Source organism: Artibeus jamaicensis, unplaced genomic scaffold (genome assembly GCF_021234435.1).
Source record: "Artibeus jamaicensis isolate MK-2021 breed Jamaican fruit bat unplaced genomic scaffold, CSHL_Jam_final contig_1998, whole genome shotgun sequence".
Classification (NCBI taxonomy): domain Eukaryota; kingdom Metazoa; phylum Chordata; class Mammalia; order Chiroptera; family Phyllostomidae; genus Artibeus; species Artibeus jamaicensis.
This window is the reverse complement of record NW_026521407.1, coordinates 16,672,895-16,698,867: the sequence shown is the minus strand read 5'-3', so window position 1 is coordinate 16,698,867 and position 25,973 is coordinate 16,672,895. Positions and strand designations below refer to the sequence as shown.

The window sequence follows — 25,973 nt, the reverse complement described above, 5'->3', positions numbered from 1 at the left end:
GGAGGGAGAGAAAATCCGGGCCGGGGTTGGGGGAAGACTAGGGGAGCGCACAGCCGGGTGGGGGCCGAGGCGCGAGGGGTGGTGCCGAGAGGCGCGGAGCGCGGGCCCGGAGCGCGGCGGCGACGGCAAGCGACGGGCGGAGGCGCGGAGGGCGCGGGGCGGAGGCGCGGGCCGAGCGGGGAGGGCGGACCCAGAGGGAGGAGCCCCCGGCCGCCGCCTGCGGGTCCGGCGGCCCGCGCAGCTCTCACTCGCCGCCGCGCCTCGGAGTTTAAGCCCCGGCGCCGCCGGAGCGCAGGCACGCCCGGGGCGCCGGGTCGGAGCGCGCAGCGCGGCGCCGCCCCCCGGCCCTCGGCCCCCAGCCCGGGCGCCCCGGAGCGGCGCGCAGAGGAAGGAGGGCGGGCGGGCGCGGCGGGCCGGGCCGGCGGGAGGCGGACTATGAGGCGCCCACCATGGTGCGATGCGACCGCGGGCTGCAGTTGCTGCTGACCACGGCCGGAGCCTTCGCCGCCTTCTCGCTCATGGCCATCGCCATCGGCACCGACTACTGGCTCTACTCCAGCGCGCACATCTGCAACAGCAGCAACCTGACCATGGACGACGGGCCCCCGCCCCGCCGCGCCCGCGGCGACCTCACCCACTCGGGGCTGTGGCGGGTGTGCTGCATCGAAGGTACGGCGGACCCCAGCACCCCCTTCCCCACCACACACACACACACACACACACGCAGACACCCCACACCACACCACCCCCTGTCCGGGCCGCCGGCAAGGAAGAGGGTGGGCGCGGCACTGGGCGCGAGACACAAAGGAGCCGGAGCGAACGGGCGGGTCCCCCACTCGGCCATCTGTGTACCAGGTCGGGGTCGCTCCCGGCTGCGGACCCCACAACAGACCTACCCTACAAACTCTCCACTAGCACACGCACACCCCCTTGCCCACAGACACAATGAAACACACTAAAACTCACGCGCGCGCGCAGCCGGACACTAGAGCGATCCCGAGGGACCGCGCCGGTGCCCCCGGGGGAGGTGGAGGCTAGCGAGGGGGCGGGAGGAGGCTGGGGTTGGGGGGAGGGGACCGGAGAGGAGGGGAGGGAGGAGGGGGAGGGGTTGCTTGGCAACCGGTGTCTCTGCGATTGCTATGGGAACTGGCCATCCTGGGGCGGGGCCGGCCGGGGGCGGGGAGCGTGGGGACCGCTCCGCTGTAGCTCCAGGCCTGGGCCGCGGGGTGCGGGTGGGGGCCGGACCCCCAGCGGGCCTGGGGGAGCCGGGTCGCCCAAACGTGATGCCGCCGAGACCCTTCTTCATCCCCTTCTGTTCGCCGGGGTTACTTGTCCGCTCCTGTGTGCTCGGTGAAGAGGGAAGGGGAGCGACGCCCGGTCTCCCCTGACTGGGGCAGGGAGTTCTCCGTGGTGGTCCCCGGGCAAGGAGGCCGCGGGAGAGCTCGGTAGAGAACTGGGGTGCGCAGGGGCGACCCGCGGACCAGGAAAGGCCTGGGAGGGGCGTGGCCACCCGTCGGGGCGGGAGAGGCGGAGCGCCTGGACCCCGGTTGCACTAAGAGGCCAAATAGTGGGTGTTGTAAGGTCGCGATGCCTCTAGGGGCCGGAATTGGGTGCCCCGGGACTGGCGACCGCTTCCTCCGCGGGAGGGGCCCGGACGACTCCAGTGGCGAAGTGCACCCGACTCCAGCGCCTCCCGGGTGCCTGCCCGCCCAGCTGCGGAACTTGCAGTAACAGGTGGCTGTGGAGGGGCCATCTGGTTCCAGTCAGGTTGTGCACGGTCTGCCGCTTGGTCTTGGCTTTAAAATGGAGATGGGGAAAGTCGGCAGAGCGTTCCTTTCAAAAATCCTTGGATAGAGTTTCGTCTCTGTTTTTCTGTAACCTTTTCCCGAGAGTTAGCTCCACCCCTCAGCTTTTCGGGAGGTTCTCCCACACAGCCAGCCTCCCTTACCTCGGTTACAGCCCCTGCAGATAGTTCAGCGTGGTTGGATCTTGGTGGAGGTGAGCAGGGAGCTCTCAAAACCGTGGCCCTTTTCTGGCCGCCTTCGGAGTCACTATAGAGGGGCTTTGTAAAGCTGGGGAGACTTGGTGAGGTCCAACTTGTCCCCTTTCTGTCCTCCGAGACCATGCCTCGTCTCATCTGGAACCCTGCCCACCTCTGCCCCCCACATGATCTCCCCTACTAGGTTGCTTTACCCTTTGCAATCTGGAGTTCAATGCCAGGGGTGAGTGGAGTCTTCACCCAGGTGTGGGAAGATTGGGGAGCAGCGATGTGCAGCCCATAGTTTGGGAAACACAGCCGCACAAAGAATCAGTGGGCCGACAATCACACCCTTCTCTTTTCTTTTGAAAAACATCATTTTTGGTGAGCAGTCGCTCAGATGGCAAACACCCACTCCTCTCGTTGGGAGAATGTACCCACGTCACTGCCTTCCGTGGCACCTGAGTTGGGCACAGAGCAGGGGCTGCAGCGCCGGCCTCACAGGCCCCACTGGTCGCTGTCCATGTGGCACCATCAGTCATGCCACTGTCACCACCTAAACGCACACATGGACCCCCGGCCTTCCAGTTTCCCTGTGGGAGTTGGAACACCTCCACGCCAGCAAGCCTGGCCTCTGCAGAGTGGCTCAAATGCCTTCTTTATTAATTCCTCATCCTAATTAGGATTGATGTGTTCATCAAGAAAGCCCCAGGCTCTGGGCAGCTGGCTTCCCTGACAGAGGGAGGGTGGGAAGTTGCCATCTAGGGGAACTTCAACCGTGCCTCTGCCGTCCCCCAGATGTCAGGGGTTGGAGGGCCACCTCCCAGGGCTAGAACACCCTGGGACCCACCCGGATCTGGGAAGGCTGGGTCAGGATTCCTTGTCACGGCTAGAATCATCATGACGGTCCTTCAGCCTGTGTGGAAACTGCCAGCCCGTCTCGCAAAAGCAAATCGCGGAGTCTGACAGCCACCTGACATCTATGATGCCACCAGCTGCCAGCAAGTGTCTGGGCTGAGACGCAGACAACACATTAACCCCAGGCCACTCCCTGGGAGCATGGAGAGGCCCAGTCACCTCAATATTGGCTCTGTGTGTAAAATGCATTATTTCTGCCTGTTCTCTAACAAAGCGCCCCAAAGCATTACATGGGCAAAGGAGAGAAGATCAAACCTTCGGGCAGGAACTGAAGAAATACTGCAGCAAGCAGTTAACAAAGCGCCGGCTGTGATGGCAGGACTCTGATGGGTTCGCTGGCCACTCACACACCGGAGATTCCGTTTCCTGGCTGTTTTTTCTAGATGATGTTGCCGGGCCAGGAGAGCCCAGCAACCCATGTACCCAGAGTGGCCACAAATTTTGCTAGGGCCACCTGCAGAAGGGCAGCTGGGTGCTGCCCGGAGCCCCACCAGGTCTGACATCACCCCAGCCTCCTTTCTGCCACCTCCCGTCACCCAAAGCCCAGTCTTCCCTTCTGCCCTTCCGTTGGACAAGTGCCCAGACACAGCCTTGTGCGTGTTGCCATGTGGCGTGATGGCAGTGGCCCTGAGGGGGCGCTGTCTTCACCCATCCGCACACAGGAGACAGGCTCCGACAGGGTAAGGCACTTGCCGGGAGGTCCCCACGTAGCAGGCTGTAGTGCCGGATCTGAGCCTTCATCTGACTAGAGAGCTCTTCCCATCGCATCGCCCTGCCCTTTCCCAAACAGCTTCTGGGTTGCCATTAAAAACAGAACCAAGTCCTTGATCACCCAGGCATGAAGGCATTTAGAAGTGAGAAGATGCAAGTGATACGCAAATAATTGCACAGTGCACGCTCTCTCTTCTCTTGTCTCCTCTTCCCTTTTCTCCTCCTCTTTCTGTCCCCTTCTGTCTCTGTCTCTGTTTAGGTTTCTCCTTCTCTCTCTTCTTCCACCGTGTTCTGGACCGGCCTGTCCCAATCACGCGGAACCATCTGCTCCCCCCTCCCCAGCGCCCCCACTTACTCTTCTCTGTACCTTTGGTGACACTCAGCCCAAGGCTGTGGACATAGAAAAGGAGTAATATTTCTTTGCAGACTTTTCAAAGGAATCGCCAACATTTGTGCAGGCTCTAAGGCATGTTGGAATTAGACAAGCTATAGAATGTGAACTAGCGTTCTGGAGCAAGAGCTGTCTGCTAGGGACAGAAGACTTGTGAAAATGAGGAGGGGAAGAGGAGACTCCGGGCTCAGGTGACAGCAGCTCCTGTCATCATGTCAGAGCCCCCATGCCCGCGGTCAGCTGCAGAGCGTTCGCTGGGGCTGCAGGTGGCCAGGCTGCAAGAGGCACCCAGTCCCTGTGCTGCCAGCAGGAGGGCTCTGGCTGCAGAATAAACAGTCCCGGCAAAGTTCGGCCTCAGTAGCACCCTGCCCCTCCCTTCCCCGCAGTCCCCCGTAGTTGTTGCTGTCCCCAGCACACCCACAGCTCTGTCAGAGCCCACACATGGCAGCCTCGATGCCAGGGGTGGCCCCTGTGCCTGCTCTGTGCCAGCTCTGATCTGAGCACTGGCCAGAGAAGGTGTAGGAAGATTCTGGACCCTGCCAGTCAGAGGATCCTTGGTCCCAGTCACACCGGCCTCCCTCGCCTGGGCAGCGTCTCTCACACCAGTGTCCCCAGACTTTATTCACACCATGGCACACAGAGGAAAAGGGTCTGCGAGGGAGAGGCCAGTCATCAGTGACCCCCCAGGTCTCCCCCCCCTGCTCATCCACAAGTTTGCTCCTCCATCCTCCAGCACCCGGAAGCCTTTCGTAGCAGGTCAGCTGGGCAGCTCTGATGTCGGCCCATTGAGAGAGGGTCCGAGCCAAACACCGCCCTTTCTCCACCTGCTTCACGATGGCCCCTGGGTCGGGAACCTTTCCTGTCTGTGTTTGCTTTCATTTTCTCTTGCAGTAACCCAGGGGAGCCTGTCCAGTCACGCCTGAGGGGTGACAGCCGCCAAGCGCCGGCGTCCGCCCCAACCCCTGCTCCCTGCCGTGCCTCCACCCCCGCCCTCCTTTGCCCTCTAGTGTTAATAATAACAGCCTTCCCGCACTGAAGACCGTCATGCAGGACTCACATTAGTTCATGTAATTGTCAGCAACACCTCGAGGCGGATATTAATTAGCTGCCTTTTATAGGTGTAGAAAATGAGGCTGGGATGGCCGCCACTGCTGAGGATCAGGACGTCTCCCACTGTCCAGATCTAGGCTGAATGTGGACAAACCAGCGAGGCTTCCACCAGCTAGGGGATATCCTTATTTTTTTGATCCACCCAGATTTGGGAAGGGTGTTGCATTAGTCAGTCAGCTTGGGCTGCCATAACACATTATGCCAGGACCACTGCCTGAAGCAACAGACATTTGTGTCTCACAGTTCTGGAGGACAGATGCCCAAGGTCAAGGTGCCGGCTGATGGGGTTCCTCCTGAGAGCTCATTTCCCAGCACGCAGACGGCCACTTTCTTGCTGTGTTCACGTGGTCTCTTCTTAAGAGGGCACTAATCTCGTCGGGGGAGCCCACCCTCATGACCTCATCTGCACGCAGTCACCACCGCCCGGTACTATTGGGGTGAGAGCGTCATTCACCCTCTGGGTTTGTGGGGACACAAGCATTCCGTCTGCTCCTGCTTTACAACTGGTGCCCACTGTCCTGTCACCCAGGGAGGGGCCCTGGCAGTCCCTCCACGTGTCTTCCCTTCATGCCCTGCTCGATCTCTTCGCCCTCCTCTGTTCTTCACTCCTTTCTTCCTTCTCATGAGAAAACACTAGCTCCTTTTAACCGGAGCCCCATGACTTGGTGAGGAGGAGCTGGCGATCTTGGTGGACCCCAGCCTGCGATCCGACTTAAGGCCCCACCACAGAGCTGGCTCTGGAGGAACCCCAAGCCGGAGGCCTCTTAAAGGCTCAGTAGGAAGCCAGCAGCTCTTTAAACGAAACCTCCTGTGTGAGTCTCCTCGGAAGGCCGAGATTGCGGGGATTCCAGCATGTAGTCATGGGAGCGCAGCACAGGAGGGAGCTCGGGTCCTCAGAGGTGAGGGAGGCCAAGAACCGGACAGCCACCCTGGAGCTGTGCGGAAGGGTCTATGTGCCTCTGTGTCCTGACACACAGGCCCCCGAGAGCTCCCACCCTCAGCTTCCAGTGAACCCGGTCCACGGTGGCCTTGTCTTAGAAAGAGGGGGTGCTTTTTTCAGCCAGAAGAGCCTTCGAGATTACTTAGTTCGGCGGCTCTCACTTTTTTTCTAAGACACAGGGGCCTTTTTTTCTAAGTCACCTGCCTGCCAGGCCCGCTTCTCCTCATTCATTCACACATGCACTCCCTCACTGGGCGCATGCCCTCGGAGCTCCTGCCCTGTGTCAGACGTGTGAGGCTCTGAGCCACCGAGGTGGACAGGGCAGCGAGGCCCCTGTGCCTCTGGAGCCCACATGCTGTTTGAGGAGCGTGTTCTGATGAAAACAGCAGGGGGCTGTGCTGACAGAGGCCGGGCAGGGATGCTCTCAGTCCAGGGGCAGGAGACAGCTGTGGGAGAAGGACTGGAGGATGACCTTCCAGGAAGAGGAAGAGGAGAGGCAAGGCCCCGAGGAGGGACGAGCCTGGTGAGGACGGAGGGGAGTGAGAGGGAGGAGGCGGAGGGGGCCGGGCCCCGTCACGGCCTGGGGGCTTGGCAGAGGCTTTGAGGTCAGGGTCCGGAGCCCCTGTATTTTATGTGGGATCACATCAGAACCTTTTGGGGGGCTTTTTCATGGGAATAAAGGGGCCCGATTTATATGGTTAGAACATTACGTGGCTGCATGTGGAGAAGATTCTGGGAAGCAGAGGAGGCCACCAGGGAAACCAGTCTGGACATTGTTGCAGGTGGCCAGACCGGAGACCTGGGGCCAAGAGGCCGCAACGGAGACATAGAGGTAGAGGAGAGAAGGTGGAGGGGGGGAGAAGGTGACGAATCAAGGAGGACTGCCTGGATTGGGGGTTATGGCAGCTGGCAGTGTTGTGTCCAAATCGGGAAGACAGAGGAACAGGACTGGGAAAGGGAATCTAGAGTGTTGCCATGAGGGTGCCCAGGTTTTGACACTGCTACCCCGCACTCCCACAGCCCAGCAGTGCCAGGAAGTCCCTACAGCACAACTAGGGAACATTGTGATCGCTCGTAGGAGACCCAAGCATGCAGATCCACCATCAGCCGTCCCTCATGACAGGACAGGGCGTCTCAGCCTCAGTGCTAGTGACACTTTGGCCCAGGTCGTTCTGCGTGGGGGGGGCTGTCCACCGTGTTGTGGGAAGTACGGCAGCATCTCTGGTACTTCTGCCCAAGAAGCCAGAAGCACTCTGTCCTGCGCACTAACCTGTGACCACCAAAAACATATCCAGATGATGTCGAATGTCCCCTGGGGTTGGGGGAGCAAAGGCACCCCCCCTTGCTGAGAGAACCACTGCTTAGACCCCATTCCTGGTAGCTCATAGGAATGCCCCTCCTTTCTCCTTCCTTCTAGAAAACAGGTGGAATGCAAGTGGGGGGAGTGTCCCTGCCAAGGGGATGACCTGGCATCTGGAGGTGACTGGAGGTGACTGGAGACGGAGACCGTGCCCCGTTCCGCTCTTTCTCGAGTGTAATGAGCTGTGCTGGTGGTTGTCAGAGGGGAGGGGGTGGGGCTGGGTGAAGAAGGTGAAGGGACATACTAATTGGCAGTTACCAAGCAGTCCCAGGGAGGTAAAGTACAGCACAAGGAATGTAGCCAGTGATATTGTAATAACCGTGTGTGGTGCCAGGCGGGCACTGGAAATACCAGGGGGATCACGGTGTGAAGTATGTGATTGTCTAACCACTACACTGTTCACCTGAAAGTAATATTACATAATATTAAATACCGACTGTAATTGAACAGTAAGGTTTTTTTTAAGAAGTATGAATTGCAGGTGGCCCAGCTCACCCTGCCTGTGACAGCCCAGCACGCGTCCGCACTGGGGATGCGAACTGCTGATGCTGACGTGACCCAGGTCCCACGCTCTGCAGAGGGGGCTGGCCGCCAGAGAGGCAGAGTGACTCGCCCAAGGTCACACAGCTCCTGGGTAGCAGAAGTGGGTGTGGGAGCTGCCCACTCAGGGCCCTGTCTGCACAGCCTCCCCTGGAGCGGGCAGGAAGCAGCCACCATAGCATAGGACGAGCAGTAAGAAATGCAGAAAGACAAGGGAACTCACTCCCTGCAGGCCCTTCTCTGCCATCGCTCATCACCTGCACCACAGTTAACCTGCAGACACACACTCCGGGAGCAGCTCTGTGCTCCGACAGGGATGTTCTCCCGAGAGTGCGTGCACGGGCGGCTCTCCTAGGAACAGCTGCACCCGGAGAACAGGCTGGTTCTGCCCCCAGGGATGGGCCAGGCAGGACCCCCATGGAAAGTGCCGTTCAAGACCCTCTGGAACTTCGAGTCAGGACCTGGTGGGAGTCCAAGGACATTTCTTCTAAAGTATCCATTTCTTCACGTGAAAAAACTTTTTAAAGCTGTGAAAATTACATCGCACGATTTTACTCTGTTCTTTTTCCTCCAACCAAAAAAGGAAGAAAGGAAGGGACAACATAAGTGACAAAATAGGTGTGGGACTGTGATGGAAGGTAAACTAAAATTAGGCAAATAAGGTGAAAGTTGAGTTTGATCGGTGCACAAAAGGCTGGCCGAGGTGCTGGGGGTGGGCCTCGGATTTGCCTTCAAGCTTCCAGGGGGCGGGGCCAGAGAGTAGAACGTGGTCACATGACACGTCGCTCAGGAGCAGCCTGGCTCCCTCGACATCGAGGTGTGGAAGGAATACATTCGTGACGCCCAAGAGATGGACAGTCTCTCACGTTAAAATTGACTCTGTTGAAAAGGCATCAAGGGGTAGAGGAAAGAGACCAACCTTGGGGGAGAGAAGATGAGTTCAGATCCCAGTTTTTCCAAGCAGCTGTGTGGCTTTGAGCAAGTTACTTAACCTCTCTGAGTTCTTGCTCACAAATCCGAAAATTGGGATAGTGAGGCAGTAAGTGTGAAAGTACCCAGCACACACCTCTGGAATGGGAGTGTCTGGAGAACACGGTGGGGAATGAGGATGCATTGGCCTCTCTATTCCCCCAGGCTCCTGGGCGGGGGGGGGGGGGCAGATAAGGAACTGAGCTGCCGACCTCCAGCACACGCAGGCTGTGGGGGGGCCTGAAGGCCATCCGTCACTGGCGGCCCTCTACACGGGGGCTGGACATCCTTGCCCCTTTGTTTTTCCAGGGCTCCCAGATGTCTCTGCCGGGTCAGGATGTGGCTGGGGTCCAGACCCTCCCACCCACGGAAGTTCCAGGATCTTTGCAAAGACCCCAGGCTCTCCGCTGGGTGGAGGATGGCAGAGTGTGACTTCACACTCACCTGTGCCTGGCCTTGGCATCAGTCCCCTCCCTCTCCCCCCACTGCCCTGGCGTGGGAGGAGCCAGGCTGCCGCCTTGTTGGGGTCCTGGAGCCAGAGGTGTGTTTGGGTCTGAAGAGTCTTCTGACTGTTTTTGCCCCCCCCAAATATCGTAACCTCTCCATCACCCTCACATCTACCCACCCCCCTAACCTGCTGTCCGTCCTTCAAGCCGCCTCCTCCATAAAGCCAAGCCCGGCTCCTTCCTTAGCCTCCTGGAGCATTTTTGACCCTTAGCCACCCAGGCTTCACTGAGCACAGGCTTGTAAAGTCTTTGGAGTTTAATGGGGGCTGCTCTCCCGCTCCCCGGCTACTTCTCCCCTCCCCCACCTGAAGCAAGGTGCCCATTGTCATCCTAACCCTCTGTGCCCCCTACCTTGCCAAGCCCACCAAGGCGGAGGTGCTCAGCAAATGCTGTATATGGGTCTCTCCTCCCCGCCACTGCCCCGTCTCTGAAAGAACGTGGAAAGGCCAAGGGGAGTTCCTTGACTCAAGCCCAACTCAAGAAAAAAGGATAACTAAAAGTGGTGGGACTCCCTGTCTAATCTGCCATCAGCCTCCCTGTTACTTACCTGTTGCCTACTCTCCCTGGGGAGACAGCTAGGGGCTGGATGCTGTCCTGGCTCACTCTTTCCAACCCCCGTTAGTCCATAAGGAAGCAGCAGACTGACACTCGTCAGCTGTGTGTCTTCAGACATGTTACTTAACCTCTCTGAACTCCGTTTACCCTCATGGTAAAACAGAAGCATCATCAAATCAACCCGTGGGATTGTTGTAAAGATTATAGGAGAAAACACACGGAATAACCCTCACAGTGTCTGGCACCTTGTAGATATGCACCTGACTGCCTTCTTCCCTTTTGCACATTTCCTGAAACTTGGAAGTTTTCCCAGAGGAATTAAGTGGCCCGACCTTGGCAGCTGAGCTGAATGAAGCCCCAGCTCTGCTCACTGACCTCCAGGGTCTGGGATTGGAGAAGCTGAGTTTCCCCGGGGATGTCCAGGTCAGTGGAGAACACGGTGCTGTGTCCTCACCTCTCAAGAGGCCAACCTGCTCTGAATGGCTTCTGTGAACTATAAAATCAGACCCCGAGGGCTGTCGATTCGTTCAAATAGGGTCTAGTACCAAAGCCGCGCCCAGGGTGGTGATGGCAGCCACCCAGACCATGTGTCCCCTCATCCCCTTCCCTGGCAGGGACTGGGGCTGCCGCTGTGAACTCCAGTGTCGAGGGATATGGGCCGGGATAAAGGGGGTCAAGGGGCAGGAATGCGACCTGTGGCCTGGCCCTAATTCTGCCACCAACCATCTGGACAATCATCTGCTTACCCTGTAACCTCCCAGAGCCTCGGTTTGCTTGGCTGTCAAATTGGCAGATGGTACCTGTCCTCCCCCCTCATCCCCTCTCATCCTTCCTCCACCCTCCATCTCCCTCTGACCTCCTTTTATCCCTGTATCCGCTCCGCCTTCCCGCCCCACTGTTCCAAAACCCAAGGAGATGACACTCGGGGAAGTGCTGTGAGGAGCACAGATGTACTGCAGAGGGGACTTGAGACTCCTTTTCTTGGAAACACTGTTGCTTGGCCTCCTTTCACCCTGACCCCGCTGCAAGGACCTGCATGCTGGTGGGAGCCTCGGGGGTCCTGCTCTCCTGTCCCCAAGCCCCTGCTAGCCCTTCAGTCATTGCTGGAAGGATCTTATAAAAATATAAATCAGATCCCATCATTCCTCAGCTCAACACCCTTTCACGGGACCACATCCCACCTGTGACCAAGTCAGGCTCATCCCCTGACCTACGAAGCCCTCCATGCACCCCTGACATCCCCCTGCAGGAGCTTCTCTGTCCAGAGGAGAGTCGGAGAAGGTGATACCTGAACTAAGTCTGTGTGACAGTTAAGAGGACAGATGCTGGAGGGTGGGGTGGACCAAGAGATCTGCAGTTGAATCCTGCTCTGCCCTGTCTTATCTCTGTGACCTTGGGCAAACTCCTTAGCTTCTCCGAGTCTCTGTTTTCTCATCTGTAAAATGGGTGTAGGTAGCCATAATAACAGATGCCTCCAGGCAGTGGAGCCATTCCGCAGGACACAACCAAGGAGGAGTGGTCTGGGGATGGAGGACAGGAAAGCTCAGGTTTGGATGGGCTGCGGGCACAGGGTGCGGGGCCAGCCCTCGCTACAAGGCCGAGGCAGGGCTGGCCTGGGGGTGCGGATGTGGGAGTCCCCCACTGGCCGGATGGAAGCATCTCCCCATCGTGAGGAGACATCAGGCTGTGAAGGTTGAACCCCAATGCCTTGGGGTCCCCCGTGGGACAAATGGCACTGTGGCATTTGTATTTTCCGAACCAAAACTCTAGAGAAAAGAGCAAGCGTAGATTTCCTGCTGACGGTGAAAGAGGCAATACAAGAGGTGTTACTGAGATCCTGGAATGTCGGCATCCCTAGTTTTCTGGAGGAGGTAGGAATATCCAGAAAATTTAAAACCGAGACTGCTTTAGAAATCTCCAGACCCCGGTAACAGGTCACATTTAAAAGACGTAAAATGACCACTGTCACCAAGGCCGTAGTCGTCGGACCTTGTGCGTCGTTTATGATCTCCTGCCACAGCTTGAAGTTCTCAATCATGTTGGAATCAGGGGACCCGCACCCCCCGGTTATGTGGCTGCTCCTGGGGGTGCTGTTCTACCCCGAGAAAGGAGTTCGATTAGAAGAAGAATGGGACAGGGGAGCTGGGGCTGGAGGAAGGGGTGCCCTGGAGGGCCCCGAGGTTGCCCAGAGATGGGCTGCTGGGGTCAGGAGCAGACCTCCCCTCTGTCGTTTCTTTCCAAGACCCACCACAAACACTGCACAGAGCCAGGGGCTGCCTGGAGAGCAGTGTTACTTAAAACTCTGCCATTGCTAAGCATTTATGGGGCGCCTGCTGACTGCCTGGCTCCATGCTGGGCACTGTGGATAGAGAGCCCTGGGGCAACTTATTCTCTGGGTCCGGGGAACGTGCAGGAGGGACAAGCAGCCCCACAGAGCACAGGGCGTGGGGAGCATCACAACACACCTGACCTTTGTGCCTGCGCCCGCCAGGGCTCTAACAAGACCTGTCTCAGGGGCTTGGGGAGGGTCAGGCAGAAAATACACACAGAGCTCCGCGTACATCTGCCTGGCCTTGGACTTGAAAGACACAGCGGCTATTGTGAGTGGCAGCTAGGAGAGGACATGGGTGGGGAGGTGGGGGGGGAGGGTCCAGATCCTGGATGTGGTTCTGGGTTGGAATCCAGGCTCGGCCTCCTACTAGCTGTGGACCCCTTCAGCCAGTCATTTCACCACATTTGAGCCTCAGTTGCTTTCTCTGCAAAACGGGGGTGTTAGCAGTTCCTGTGCTGATTTTCTGGCAGGAGCAGAGATGAGATGTCAGTGCTCGGCTTGGGGCAGGAGTCAAGCGTTCAGTGCCTCGCTGTTATTCTCACTTGCTGAGCCGCAGAACGCCCTGCGTGCGGAGCGATGGGAAGGGGGCCCAGAGTGCGGAGGGGGTGTCAGACGAAAGGAGGCCTTGGCGAGCCCCCAGCCCCCAGACCAAACCACAAGCAGAGAAAAGATGCTGGGTCCCCGAAGGCTCCCCGAGGACATCTCAGGACACCCAGGCTCCCTTCCAGGGGCCGGACAGCTCGGCCAAGGCCATGTCACCAGCTCGTCTTCGCCATGTGCTGGGGGGAGGACGCCCCGCACTCGCTTCCTGCCCTCGTTCTGATAACAAGCGCACATTGACGCCCGACTTCCCCAGGGCCAGCGTGCTGTTCCCAGCTCGCATCTGAGCCCTCGCCCGAGACATTTTCTCGCTTCAGCAGTTTGGCATGTCATACAAAGGGGCTCTGATTTTCTCTGATGTCCGACTCCTCTTGCATGAAAAATAGCTTTTGTTGTCGCTCTGCCCACGGGTTCCTGCGTGTGCGTCAAGGCCAGATGCCTGGTGGGTGGAGAGTCCCCCATTTGCCCAGCCATTTGGAGGGTCTCCCTCCTTCCACCATGGTTGCCTACCCATGGGCCGTGGCCGTGGCCTCGAGGTTCGGTGTCTCAGAGAGTTGCCCGCTGGCCCCTCACCTGTCCCCTGACTTCACACTGGTCAGATGCCCTTCCCACTCGGTGGCATCCTCTGAAACCGAATCATTTGCTGGTTTCCACCCCCCATCCCTGCTTCCCTCTCCCCCGGCCCCTCCCCTTTTTTTTGTATTTCTACTTATTTCTCATTTCCTTTCTAGTCCACCACATTTTCAGTCACACAAGCTCTCTCCTTCCTGTTCAAGGCAGCCTTTTGAAAGTGCTCGAAGCATTTACTAGATAAAAATGTATTATTTAACTCTGTGATTATTAGGAGGGTTATCTCTTTTTAAATTTATTTTAAAATTATAGTTGACGTACACTAGTACGTTAGTTTCAGGTGTACAACACAGTGATTAGACATTTATATAACGTAACTTGGGGAAAATTCTATTAAATAGCAAATTGAGCAAGTCAAAGACCCACAGATGTGAAACCTGACAGGTCACCTGGCACCAAACAGACGGCACTGTGTCCGGCCGTTCTGTGACGCTGGAAGAAAGCATGGGACGGAAAGTCACCAGAACGTGGCAACGTGGTCGTGGGGACTGGAAGTGATTTATTTTATCTCCCTGTCTCTTTTTCAAATTTTCTATTAAGTCGGAGGCCGGGGGGGACCATATACGCCTGATGTTTAAATGTAAGAAGCGCCAGGCCAGGCCAGCCCCCTGCCCTGGGACAGACGGGTGGATGTGCACGTCCAAGTGCTTCTCCACAGGCTCGGACACATCCAGGAGCACGGCCCCCGCATCCCGCCCAGGCGCCTTTCCCCGCCACCCTGACCTACAGCCAGAGCGACCGCTGGATGCCGGCCCTCGCCAGCCGTCCACAGTTGAACCTTTTCTTCCGTAAGCGCCATCCACACACTGGGCCTCCAGTTCCTGGAAATCCCCCTCATGCTGTCCAAGGTCCCAAGCTGACCACCGAAGTGAGTGACAAGAAAAGAAAACCCAGATGTCTGGTCCTTCCAGCTTTTATCACATATGTAAAACTAAGCACTTAACATAAAAGCTGTGTCATGAAATGTTCCTCTGGGGGAACTTTCCTGCCAGAGCCAGACTGGCAGAGGTTTCTTAAAATATGAACCCGATGAAGTATGAACAGAAGATGCTTGCTTTTTACTTTTCCTGAAAAATCCCCCTGTGGCTCGTTTAAGCATGCTTCGTTGCACCCAGAAATCTTCAAACAGTTTAAAATCAAGGGTTCTTCACTCTCAAAAAATTTGCCTTGCCAATTCCATCTGTGTAAATTCTTCTGGAAAAAAATCTTTGCATGATGATACTGGAAGGAAGGCAGTGTCCACCGTGACTGGCATCGCCACCTCAAGGGTCCCTGGCTCTTTGTGTCTGAGTCAGTTGACACTTCAAATGCCAGTTGAGGTCCTGGCTGGATAGCTCAGTCGGTTAGAGCGTTGTTCCAATACCCTGAGGTTGTGAGTTCGATCTCTAGTCAGGGCACATATAAGAATCAGTCGATAAATCCATAAATCAGTGGAACAACAAATTGATGCTTCTCTCTCCCCCTTCTTCTCTCTCTAAAAATCAATAAGGAAAAATTACAAAACAAACAAAACAAATGCCAGTCGATGCCGAGGTCTCAGCGCCCGTGGATCCTCATTACTGGGCGCTCCTTGATGCTGCTCTGACCCGTTAGCGGCTCTTAGGTAGGATTGAAGCACAAATCCTGTATTTTTGGACATCAAGCCGTTATCAGACATGTCAAATGCAGATAAATTTTGATCACTTTGTAACGTTATATAAATGTCTAATCACTGTGTTGTACACCTGAAACTAACGTACTAGTGTCCGTCAACTATAATTTTAAAATAAATTTAAAAAGAGATAAAAGTGTGAGTGAACACGCAGAGAGGGGGACATGAGGTCCCAAGCCCAGCGGCCCACGGCCGGGCTGCCCAAGCCTGGCTGGGAGAGCCGCTGGCTGGTTCTCATCGCCGCCCCTGTGCCTCTGACCCTGATGTTGGGACCCCGCTGCAGCCGGAGCCGAAAACAAAGCCCTCGTCCTCAGGCCTTGAAAGGCCCTCATTTTCCCAGAAGGGGTGCTTGTTTCCTCCTTCAGTCCCCCCGTCTCTGGAGGATCAGGGAGGAAATGTACCTGTTTTTTTTTCTTTGTTTGTCTTTAAACTGGTGACTTTCTAGTTTTCAGTCCATGAGCATGTCTCCTGGTGCAGAGCACTCTGAGAGGTGCCGGAGTTCCACAGACCCGAAGGACGCCCTCCCACTCACCAGAGGTGGGTCCTGTTACCTAGGGAGGAAGAACTAGCACTTACCTGGCTCTCACTCTGTGCCAGGGACTGTCCCAAGCACGTTTTATAGATTGATTTAGTCCATGCTCAGCCACCCGGTACAGTAGGTACTGTCGTGACTTCCATTGGGTAGGTGAGGAAACTGAGGCACAGAGCGGTACAGTAACTTGCCTAAGGCCCTGGAATTAACAGGTGGTGAAGCTGGGATTCAAACCCAGGCAGTCTAGCTTCAGATGCCATCCTCTTCAGCACCGAGCTTTACTGCTGAGCCGTCACCGGAGCACCTGTGACTTCTAAAAATCTCTTAGGTGCAAGCACTTTGCGTAGCTACTTCATCCTTACAACACGTCATGGGTACCTTGTGGGAGGTTGGGAGACTAAGGCAGGCTCACTGGCCTGGGACCCAAGCCAGCACTGCACCCAGGTCTCCGGCTTTGAAACCTCTTCCCAGCTCTTTCCCCAGCCCCATCAGGGAAGAGAAGCAGCCTCAGTTTCCCCGAGGAGAGGCTGTGGGGAGACTCAGTGTCCTGTACATATACCAAGTGACCCCAGGAACCCAGGGGACACAGTATACAGATTGCTGATGCTGGTTGGGGAGGGAGGTCACATGTGAAGAAAGAGCAAGAGCCACAGGTGCAGCTCAGTGGCTGCCAGACAGTGGAGGTGGGCTGGGCTGGCACGGCAGGCTTCTCGGAGGAGGTGGACTCATCATCCTGACCAAGAGAGCCCACAGTGCAGGGCCCCCAGTCTGACTCATGCAGCCTGGAGAAGAACGGTTCCCTGTCAGACTGAGGGCGGCTCTCAGCGAAGAAGCTGAAAAGCATTCTGCTCAAGACAGCTCTTTTAAGGAGACATTAACGGCACTTCAAACCCCCGGAACCCACGTTTTGCAGGGGATGCCACCTGCCAGCACGCTTTCACACCCGCATTCCGATTGTTGGCATTCACGTGGTAACTCCCAGCACACAAAAGAGCAGAAAAACAAGGTCTGATCATCCTGTGTGCCTCCATTCATATCAAGTTCAAACGCAGGCAAAACTAATCTAGGACAAAAGAAGTCAGCAACGTGGCTTCCTTTGTGGGGAACTGACCGGAAGGAGGCAGGAGGGCGCCTCAAGGGCTGTGAGCACATTCTATACCTTGATCTGGGTGGTAATTACACGGATGCACACATGTGTTCATCAAGCTGCCATCTTCGAATTACTCTCTGTATAATACCTTTACTAACATATACATCTGGAGTAGCAAAGACCCCTCCGGTGGCCCACCACCAGCCCTCACCTGCCCCATCAGTCCCCTCCTGCTGGCCTGCGTGGTGTTCTGTTCTAGCTGACCCAGCAGATACTCACTGGGGATGGGTGCGCCCAACCTGTGCTGGGTTCGGAGGACTCAGGAATTCGCTCATTCATTCATTCAGCAGTGATATCTTGTGCCCAGCCTCTTGGGACTGCAGCTTGACCTGCTAGCGAAAAAGATGTTTCTGTATCAGTGAGTTCATGATTCAGAGCCCTTTCAAATGACAAGACCTCTCATCTGTTTGTGCTGTGATCTGTCATTTCTCATGAACTCTTACAACCCCCCGTATTCTCTCAGGCCTGGCAACTGTGGTTTTGAGAGACTGCTTGGTACCCTGCCCTGGGGGACACATGCCACCAGCCTTTATCCTGCCCCTCCTTGCCCCCAGGGCCCCACAAGTACATTTTTAGTCTCTATTCCTATCCAGCAAATATTCATTGAGGATTTGAAAACCAGATCCCAGACTGAGTCGTGGGCACCTGAAGACTCATTTATTCAGTCAGTCAGCAAACATGTATTAAGTAGCTGCTAATTACCAAGCCGAGTTCTAGGTAGTGGGGAAAGTGTCCTTTACAGCAACGAATAAAACAGACAACAGTACATGTAATGGTTGTATTGTCACAGGAGAGACAGATAATAAGATGAAAAACCCAGAGTGTCAAGGTGAAGGTCGTGGTGATTAGAGTGGCCAGGGTGGGCTTCACTGTGGTCACAGGAATCATCTGAGCCAGTTTTGAAAGATGAGCCTCAGTTCAGTAGGAAAACAAGGAGAAGACGGTTTCAGGCAGAATTAGCAGCATGTGGGCAAAGGTGCAAAGCCTGTACCTTATCGGGTGCCTACCGGGCCCCAGGTCCTGAGTGAACCACTGGGGGTGTTCTGGGATGCCAAAGCAGTTCAGAGGGTGCAACGGAAGGAGCAAGGCTAGAGGGAGGGAGAACAGGAAAGGAAAACACTGGCAGAGTCCAGGGCAGGGCGATGGAATAGAGGAGGGCGTGTGAGTGGGAGATCCATCTTGGAGGTAGACTGGATGTGGGGAGGGGGGAGGAGAACCCCATCATGGGGTTACAGGGTGCGTGGTGTGTCACCAAACAAGACAGGGCACTGGGAGGACCAGAGGACTTTGTGAGTGGGGCTGAGAAGCCCAGACGTAGGGTGAAAGTGCAGGGTTTGTGTAGGGAACAGCAGGGCCCTTTACAGCAGCTGGTGTGGTTGAACCAGACGCTACAAGGCTCTCATGCCTTAACTAATTTCTTCACTACTTATCCCTATTTCACAGGTGGGCAAACTGAGGCACAGCGAGTTACAGTAACTCTCCCGAGTGGCAGAGCTGACCCTGGGATCTGAACCCAGGCAGTCTGGCTCTGAATGCCACGTTCCTAACCTCCGCGCTGCGAGGCAGCCCTGGGGAGGCCGCCACCCCTGGATGCAGGGCAGAGCTGGGGACTTCTCAGGGGCAGTGATAGGAGCCAGGTCCCTGTTTCTCAGCAGGACACAGAGTAGCTCCGCACCCCGGGACCCCACAGGTGTGACCATGAGTGAAGACACAGAGTTCCTCCCGCGGCTCCCCGCTGGGCACGACTCCATCCTGAGTGCTGGCTGGGAGAGCACGTTGCCACCGCGTCCTGTTGGAGGTGCCCGGCTGTCAGCATTCTAGAACTAAGCCCCGGGTGACACAGAACAGTGATGAGACATGCAAACATGCTAAGGGGAAGAAGCCAGGCGCAAACGTCAGGGCCCCGTAACAAGGTGCTGCCCGCTGGCTGGCTTGAGCAGTAGGAGTGAACTACCTCACTGTTCTAGAGGCCAGAAGTGCAGGATCAAGGCGGCCACAGGGTTGGTGAGAGGGGTCGATCTGTTCCGGGCCCCTCCCCTGGCTTCCTGCGGGGTCCCCGACTGGTAGAGCTCCGCCTTTGTCTTCACGTGGCATTCTCCCTGAGTGCAGGTCTGTGTCCGTGTCCTCCCTTTTCATGAAGACATCAGCCAGGCTGGCTTGGGGCCCACCCTAATGGCCTTCCTAACGGCATCTGCAATAACTCTGTCCAAATAAGGTCACATTCTGAGGTTCTGGGGGTTAGGACTGCAACATGGGAATTTAGGGTGAAAGGGGTGCCACTCAACCCTTAACAGCCAACTTTGGCGTTATTCCATTTGTACAAAATATTCAACTGACCAGCAGAAACCAAAAACAGATTAGTGACTGCTAGGGGCTGGGGAAGAGCGGAACGGGAGCAACTCCGAATGGGTACAGGGTTTCCCCCGGAGTGATGGAGATGTTCTAGAATGAGGAAACAAGCTTGGGAATGTGGGGCAGCTTGCCCGAGGTCAGACCGCTCCGTGGTTAGGATGGGACTTGTTGCAGGGCTTGTGTTCTTTCCGTTGCAGCTGAGTTCACATGGAGGCTTCTCCTCGGACGAGTTATTGAAATTCCCTGAGCCTCCCATGTCTCGTGTATGGAATGGAGTCAGTATGTCAGCCCCATTCTCTACCCATGTGAGAATCCAGGAGATGAAGTAGGTGAGAGCTGCCGGCACAGACTAAGGGCTCAATAAATGGTCGTTTTCATTGCTCTGTCGGCCCGGGTCATCCAGGAAAAGAGCCACTCTGTGTCTTTCTGACAGAGGACATTTAATAGAGGGAGTTGATGACACAGGTGATGGAAGAGCTGAGAAGCCATGTGGGGGAACTGTGAGGCACCTACAGTGGAGAGAAAACAACAGGAGGTGATTTTACCAGAGTCCAGAGGCGTGGCCATTCAGCAGGTGCTAGAATCATAGAGGAAGCTCGGTGCACCAAAGGAGGGACTTTCTAGAAGGAACTAGACTCCCAAAGGAGATGCGGCAGCTGCCACAAACACTGTCCAAGGAAGAGAGGGAGAGATATCCTAACTTCTCCCTTCCTTCAGCCCTCTCAGGTTCTATCAGAGCTTTCTATTGGCCAAACCTGCCCAGAATTCAAGAGCAAGGGAGCCTGGGAAGTGTAGTTCGCTGGGACACAGGGGTACTCTGGGCTGTCAATGTGGGTGATAAGCAGTGTCTGCTGTTGGTCTGTACATGCTGGTTCGCATATGATACTGGTGTGCCAAGATTGGACATGCCCCCATTGTGCACATGCCACAGGTCTGCAGCATGGGGGGATGCACAGTGGTAACACAGGTGTGCAACTGCACACAATAGGGCCACAGGGCCACCAGCTTGACAGAACACAGCCTGGATGCCTGTGTCCCTGTGTGCCAACACCTGGAATCATGTGAAGCCATCACAGGGCACCGGGAGCGGCATCTGCCCGTGGCCCGTCCTGTACTGCCACTGTGGGGGAAGGACCAGGCACAAGTGTCCAGGCTCAGAGCTCTCTCCTGCTTGGGGCCCCGTGACTCAGCCAGTCTAGTCATTTGAGCCATTGGATGGGCACATCTTCTTCTGAAAACTGCCCCCAGTCAGAGGCAGGACAGAGGGACCAGGGAGAAAGGAGAAGGCCCTGGGAACTACAGCACCAGCTTTTCTTTGGAGGCAGGAAGCAGCGTTTTTGTTTTTCTTAGAAATCCAGCTCCGTCATTAGGGATTTTGCAGCAGCTGCCTGTTGACTCCCTCGCTGGCCTGGCCTCCTGCAGGGCCTCTCGCCTCTGCATTTCACGTGGCCCTTGCCTCTCTCGCTACTCAGATGGCACAGAGCAGCTCCTGGTCTCCACTGCTCCTTAGAGGAGCTCCCTAGGGACTTGGGACCTGGTCCGGGAAGCCGGCGGAGGTTGCTCTTCACCTTTCTCCAGCCAGAATGTTCCAGAAATTCCTTGGTAGAGGCTTCTCATTTCTGGTTCTCTCATGTGTAAGGTGTTGAAAAGACGGGCGAGTTAAATGAAAACAGGAGGGTTCTGAGGGCTTTTCGGTCCCATCTTTCGCATTGGGGTGTAAATGTGGCTTGAATTGTGTCCCCCAAATGATAGATACCTGTCACTGAGAGCTTACTTGGAATAGGGGGGCTTTTCAGATGCAGTCTAGTCCAGACGAAGACGGAGGCACGGCCTGGAGTGGCGCCATCGTGGGACCCCAAGGATGGCCGCAGACACCGGGGGCTAGATTTTGGGCATGAATCCTCCAGAGCCACAAGAGGACAGATTTCTTTGTTTTAAGCCAACCCGGTTTGCGGTGGTTTTTTTACAGTGTCCCTAGGAAACGCTTGCAGGGAAATTAATTCAACTTTGCAAATAACTACCAAATTAACCAGTCTCCCGAAATGTTTCCGATGTCCCTTTCCAAGAGTGGGTACCACACATGAGGGATGCTATCTTGCTAAGATGTGTGCGCTGAGGCCTCGCTCTGTGGGCTGAGAGCAAGCGTGTTTTCTCGTCTAACCCACCCACCACCCCCGTGGTAGAGGCACGGGTGCAGCCCCCGTTCACACGAGAGGAAACTGAGTCTCAGAGAGGCGAAATCATTTCCCCCAGGGAACATGGATATTTTTCTTCCTCTCTGAATCACTGGCTATTTTCAAGGTTGTACTGAGCTACTGACGGCAAAATGGACCTGTAGGATGAATGAGAAGTGTATGCATTTTCTATGCTTCTTAACAAATTACCACAAGCTCAGTGGCTTAAAACAACGCAGACTCCTTGTCTCACGGGTTCTGTGGGTTGGGAGTCTGGGCCAGTTTAGCAGGATCCTCCGTCCAGGTCCCCCGAGCTCGAGGCCAACACGTCAGGAGGGCTTTCCTTCCTTCCTCTCTGGAGCTTGTGTTCTCTTCCAGGCTTCCTGGTTGGTGGCACAATTTGTGTCCTTGCGGCTGTATGACTGAGGCCCTGTATGATCGCTAACTGTCAGCCAGGGGCGTCTCTCAGCTCGAAGCCCCCCCCCCCCCCGTTCCTTGCCACACTGTCCCACTGGCAATTCACAACATGGCAGTACGCTTCCTTCCCGGCCCGCAGGCGTGTCTCTCTGACTTCTCCCACTCCGGCCTGCCACTGGAGTCTTACATAACTAACCTAATCCTCAGATTCACAGGTGTCGCCCACACTCAAGGGGAGCACGCCAGGGGGTGGGATTTTGGGGAACTACATTTGGATTCTGCCTACCCAGTTCAGATGAACTTGACTTTAAGACCAAGATGAACGCGACTTGGAGTCCTGGCGCTATCCATGACTTGGGGTGTGGCCACGGAGAATTTTTCTTGCGCACCCTTTAAATCCGAGTCTCCTTATTTATGAAGGAGAGACAACGATGCCAGTCTCGTGGGCTGTTGTGAGGATTAGAGCAGTTGAACCGGCAGCCACTGCCAGTTGCTAGGAGCACAGTCAACGGCAGCTCCCTCCCTCCCTGTTGCCAGTGGTACCTCCTGCATGAAGGAGAACGTGAGAGGAGCAGTGCACACGCAAGGTGCCTGGCCAGGCTCCAGCCTGACCTTGAGCAGGGCCTGCCTCCCCTTCCCCTTCTCCATCTCCTTCTCCTAAATGGTAAGAATCACTACAGCTTTGCCCAGTGAAAGGCGAAGATGAAAGGAGATCCCTAAACAAACAAGAAAACCACTGTGGAAAGGCCTTCCTCCCTATCAGCTGGAGGCCTGGTTCTCCTCTTCCCAGAAGTCAGACTCCTGGAAGGAGGGGCCCCCACCCCAGCAGAGCTGAGCCAGGCAGTGGAGGTTGCAGGTGTCTTTTCTCCTGGGTCATCATCTGTTGGACCATTTGGCACCTGAGTGTGTTCTCTGTCCTGACCCTCAGGAGAGTCTCATACAGACTAAGATTTTCCCAGCCAGACAGGACAGGGACCACCCTGTGTAGCCCCCAAATAGGAACCCTAGATGTGACTTGACAAGTCCTAACTGTGATGATTCTTGGGCAAGTGAACAACTAAAAGGGCATCTTGCCAACCAAGGGCCTTGTGTACATTTTAGGGCATCCCCCGGCCCGGATGTCGAAGTGTACAGAAATCAGAGGAATGCAGGCCCAGGTCTGCAGGCTGAGCCTTCCTTCCCACTTCAAAGGAGAACGCCGAGTTGAAATCCCACTGTCTGCTCTATGCGTCTAGCCTCACCCGCCCTGGAACGCCATGGGTCTCTCCCCAGGGGGAGCCGCCTGCCTGCCCAACTCCATCCTTCAAGACTCACCTCAGAGCTGTCCTTCCCCATGAAGCCTCGAGCGCATTCATTCTTTCATTCATTCCACAGGGCGCTGATTCTTCCAGGCAAAGGGGTGTGTGTCTAATCAGAAGGTTCTCCCAACTGCACCAAAGGGATCCAGCCCTGCTGTGGGTGACTAGGGAGGGGGTCGGACAGGAGCCACCTGTGTGAGGTTCCCCGGAGCTCCCCAAGCCTGATGTTGAGACCCCCAGTCTTGTGGGGGCTTCCTGAGAAGGTGACTAAGTGGGCGGGGCTGTGGTCACCTTGGCATTGCCTTCTCTGGACAAGATCAGCCCTGGGGCCTGGGAGCCTGGCCAGGGCCAGCCCAGAAGTGGACTTACTGTGACTCCAAAGGGCCAGAGCTCTTCTTTGCAGGGGCCCCTCAAGGCCCAGAGTCTAGCTGTGTATTTGTAGTTGTGTATTCTTTTTCTTTACAAGGGTTTGTCTAATTGCACAAACTTCAGGGCCCAGTGAACTCTGGATCTGTCCCTGGTTGGGCCACAGGTATAAATATCACACAGGCAGGACTTCTGGGTGGAGATGGGGTCCCTGCCCGTGGGGGCATAGCGGCCCCCTGTGACAGGAAGTCAGTGCACACCTCTGCGGGCAGCCTGCTTTCCTCCAGCAGGCCTCTGTCAATTAAGCCATATGGGGACAGGGACCGTGGGCGTCTGCCACTGAAACAGGGCCAGCCTCTAGGAGTGGAATTGGGGATCCCTCCCGGCTAAAGCCGCCCACTGGTCCTGGAACCTCACTGCTCCCCAGGCCAAGTAGAGGCCTCCCAGGGAGGGTTGTGAGTGTATTGCCTTTTTCTTCTCTACCCTCCAGCCCCCGCCCAACTGGCCTGTCAGGCTCCAGCCTGCAGCCCTGATCCCTGGTGGCAAACTCGGAGCCCTCCAGCCTGGCTGCCTGAGTTTCCCGAGGGGAATCCCAGAGGCACTCCTACCCCTGCCTCCAGCGTGCCCACCGGTCTGCGCCCCAGTAGGCCCTCCCGCCCAGGCGTGGGCTGGCTGTCAGAGAGCTCATACTCGCACATGAGGGAGTCTGCAGGCTGCCTCTGGCCTCACAACCCGGGGCTGCCTGGCTCGTCTGTGTGGGCCCGAGGCCCGCGGTGGGCGCTCGGCATTTGCTAAAAGGTTTTCCATCATGTGTTAATGAGCTTTGGCAGCAGCCCTGTGAATCGGGACTCAGCTGGAGACACAGGCTCTGAGAGGCTGGGCAGGCAGAGCTGTCATCCATGGCTGGAACATGCTCTGTGCTTCTCCTGACTGTAGGTCACACCCCACAGTGCGTGTCTGCTCAAAGTGGAACACGTGCACTGGGGGCAAAAGGCAGCTTCTCACCCCTGCCCTCCAGGTGCTGGGCCGGTGCCTGTGACCGGGGCACATGACAGGACACCCACCTTTTCTCCCATCCATGTCCCAGCTGGAGCCACCTTGCACCAGCTCATCCACACACCTGGCTGCACCTCACCCTGTCATTCAGTGACAAAAGCGTTTCAGGACTGGAGCCGAAGTTGCAGAGTGCCTCTCCTGCAAGGGCAGACACGCAGGGAGGGGGCACCGCGGGCCCTGTGCCAGGGGCGCTCTCCCACTTTACCTCTTCCTCAATCGTGGAGGCAGAGCCTGCGATTATCCAGGGCGTTTGGAGCAGGAAAACGAGGCCCAGAGGGGTTAAGCAACTTGTCAAGTATCAACAGCCCATAACAGGTTCAGCCAGCTGCCAAACTGGCCCCTGAGTGGCCCGGTCCTGGCCACCGCTGAGTTGGGTGTCGTGCAAGTAAAAAGTATGTGCTGTGGAACCAGATAACTGAGTTCAAACCCTGGTCTCTTCACTTGCTCTTTATAGCATTTCCTCGATCTTCAGCTCCCTCCTTCACAAAGCGGGGACATCGATATCCACCTCCTGGGTTTTCAGAAGGATTTGGAAGTAGACAATGGTGGCGTGGCTCGGGGCCCCCACACAGGCAGCTGTCAGTTCCCCTTCCTTCATTCTCGCAGGCTGACAGTGGGCAGAGTGTGTGTGAGACAGCTCCAGGATGAGGGGGGCAGGGAATCGGGGAGTCGTGGCCCTGATAGGAGCGGGGCTGGGACGGTTCACCCCTGATGGCCTTGTGAACGGAGGTGGGGAGAGCCACTTTGCCAAGCACAATAGACTCCATCTAGCATCTTTATTTCTCTTTAGCAGATTCCCCCAGGGCCCATTTCAAATCAAGTTAATTCTGGTGTCTAAAGGCATAAAGCCCATAACTCAGAGGCATTAGATGTAAAATATTCAGCCCTCTGCAGACACGGTGCTGGCTCCTGGCCACAGCTCGTGCCGCAGACCTGGGTGGCGGTGCCTGGACAAGCTTCCTCTTCCGCCTGTGGCTTACACGGCAGAAATGGGCACCCAGGGCCCTGAGAACAGGAGGGTCAGGGAACTCGGCTCGTGGAATAATGAAAGCCCTGCCATGAGGCAGTGGGGGCTGCTCACAGTGGGGCCTGGGGACATGCCGGAGGGCGAGGCCTCGAGGAGTCTGGGCCTCAGTTCACAGCGTCCCCTCCTGTGGCCAGCCTTCTTCCCAAAACATCAGACTGTAGGATGGACAGTGTGTGTGGAACTGGAAACGGTGCAGACAGACCTCTGGGTTTTTCCTCGTTGCTGTCAGTTCAGCCTGTTGACACGGTGGTGGGTTTTTGCTTGGGCTTTAGAGTTGGTCGAAATGGAGTCTATCTGGCAGAGGTCGAACCGGATCCCTGGCTGCGGGTCTCAGAGTGCAGCCCCTGGATTCCGCTCCAGAATTTATCATATTACATATTTATCATATTACATTGGCTCACGCGTCCGGG

The 25,973-nt window shown here is 56.3% G+C and overlaps 1 protein-coding gene across 1 annotated transcript in view; it reads left to right on the top strand.

The window, feature by feature from the left end:
- Nucleotides 1-268: 268 nt before the first annotated feature.
- Nucleotides 269-25,973, top strand: part of CACNG4 (calcium voltage-gated channel auxiliary subunit gamma 4) — a 54,316-nt gene continuing 28,611 nt past the window's right edge. Inside the window, exon 1 of the mRNA XM_037128144.2 lies at nt 269-669. Coding sequence (XP_036984039.1) covers nt 450-669 — 220 coding nt within the window. The 5' untranslated portion in view covers nt 269-449. The remainder of the gene's footprint in view (nt 670-25,973) is intronic.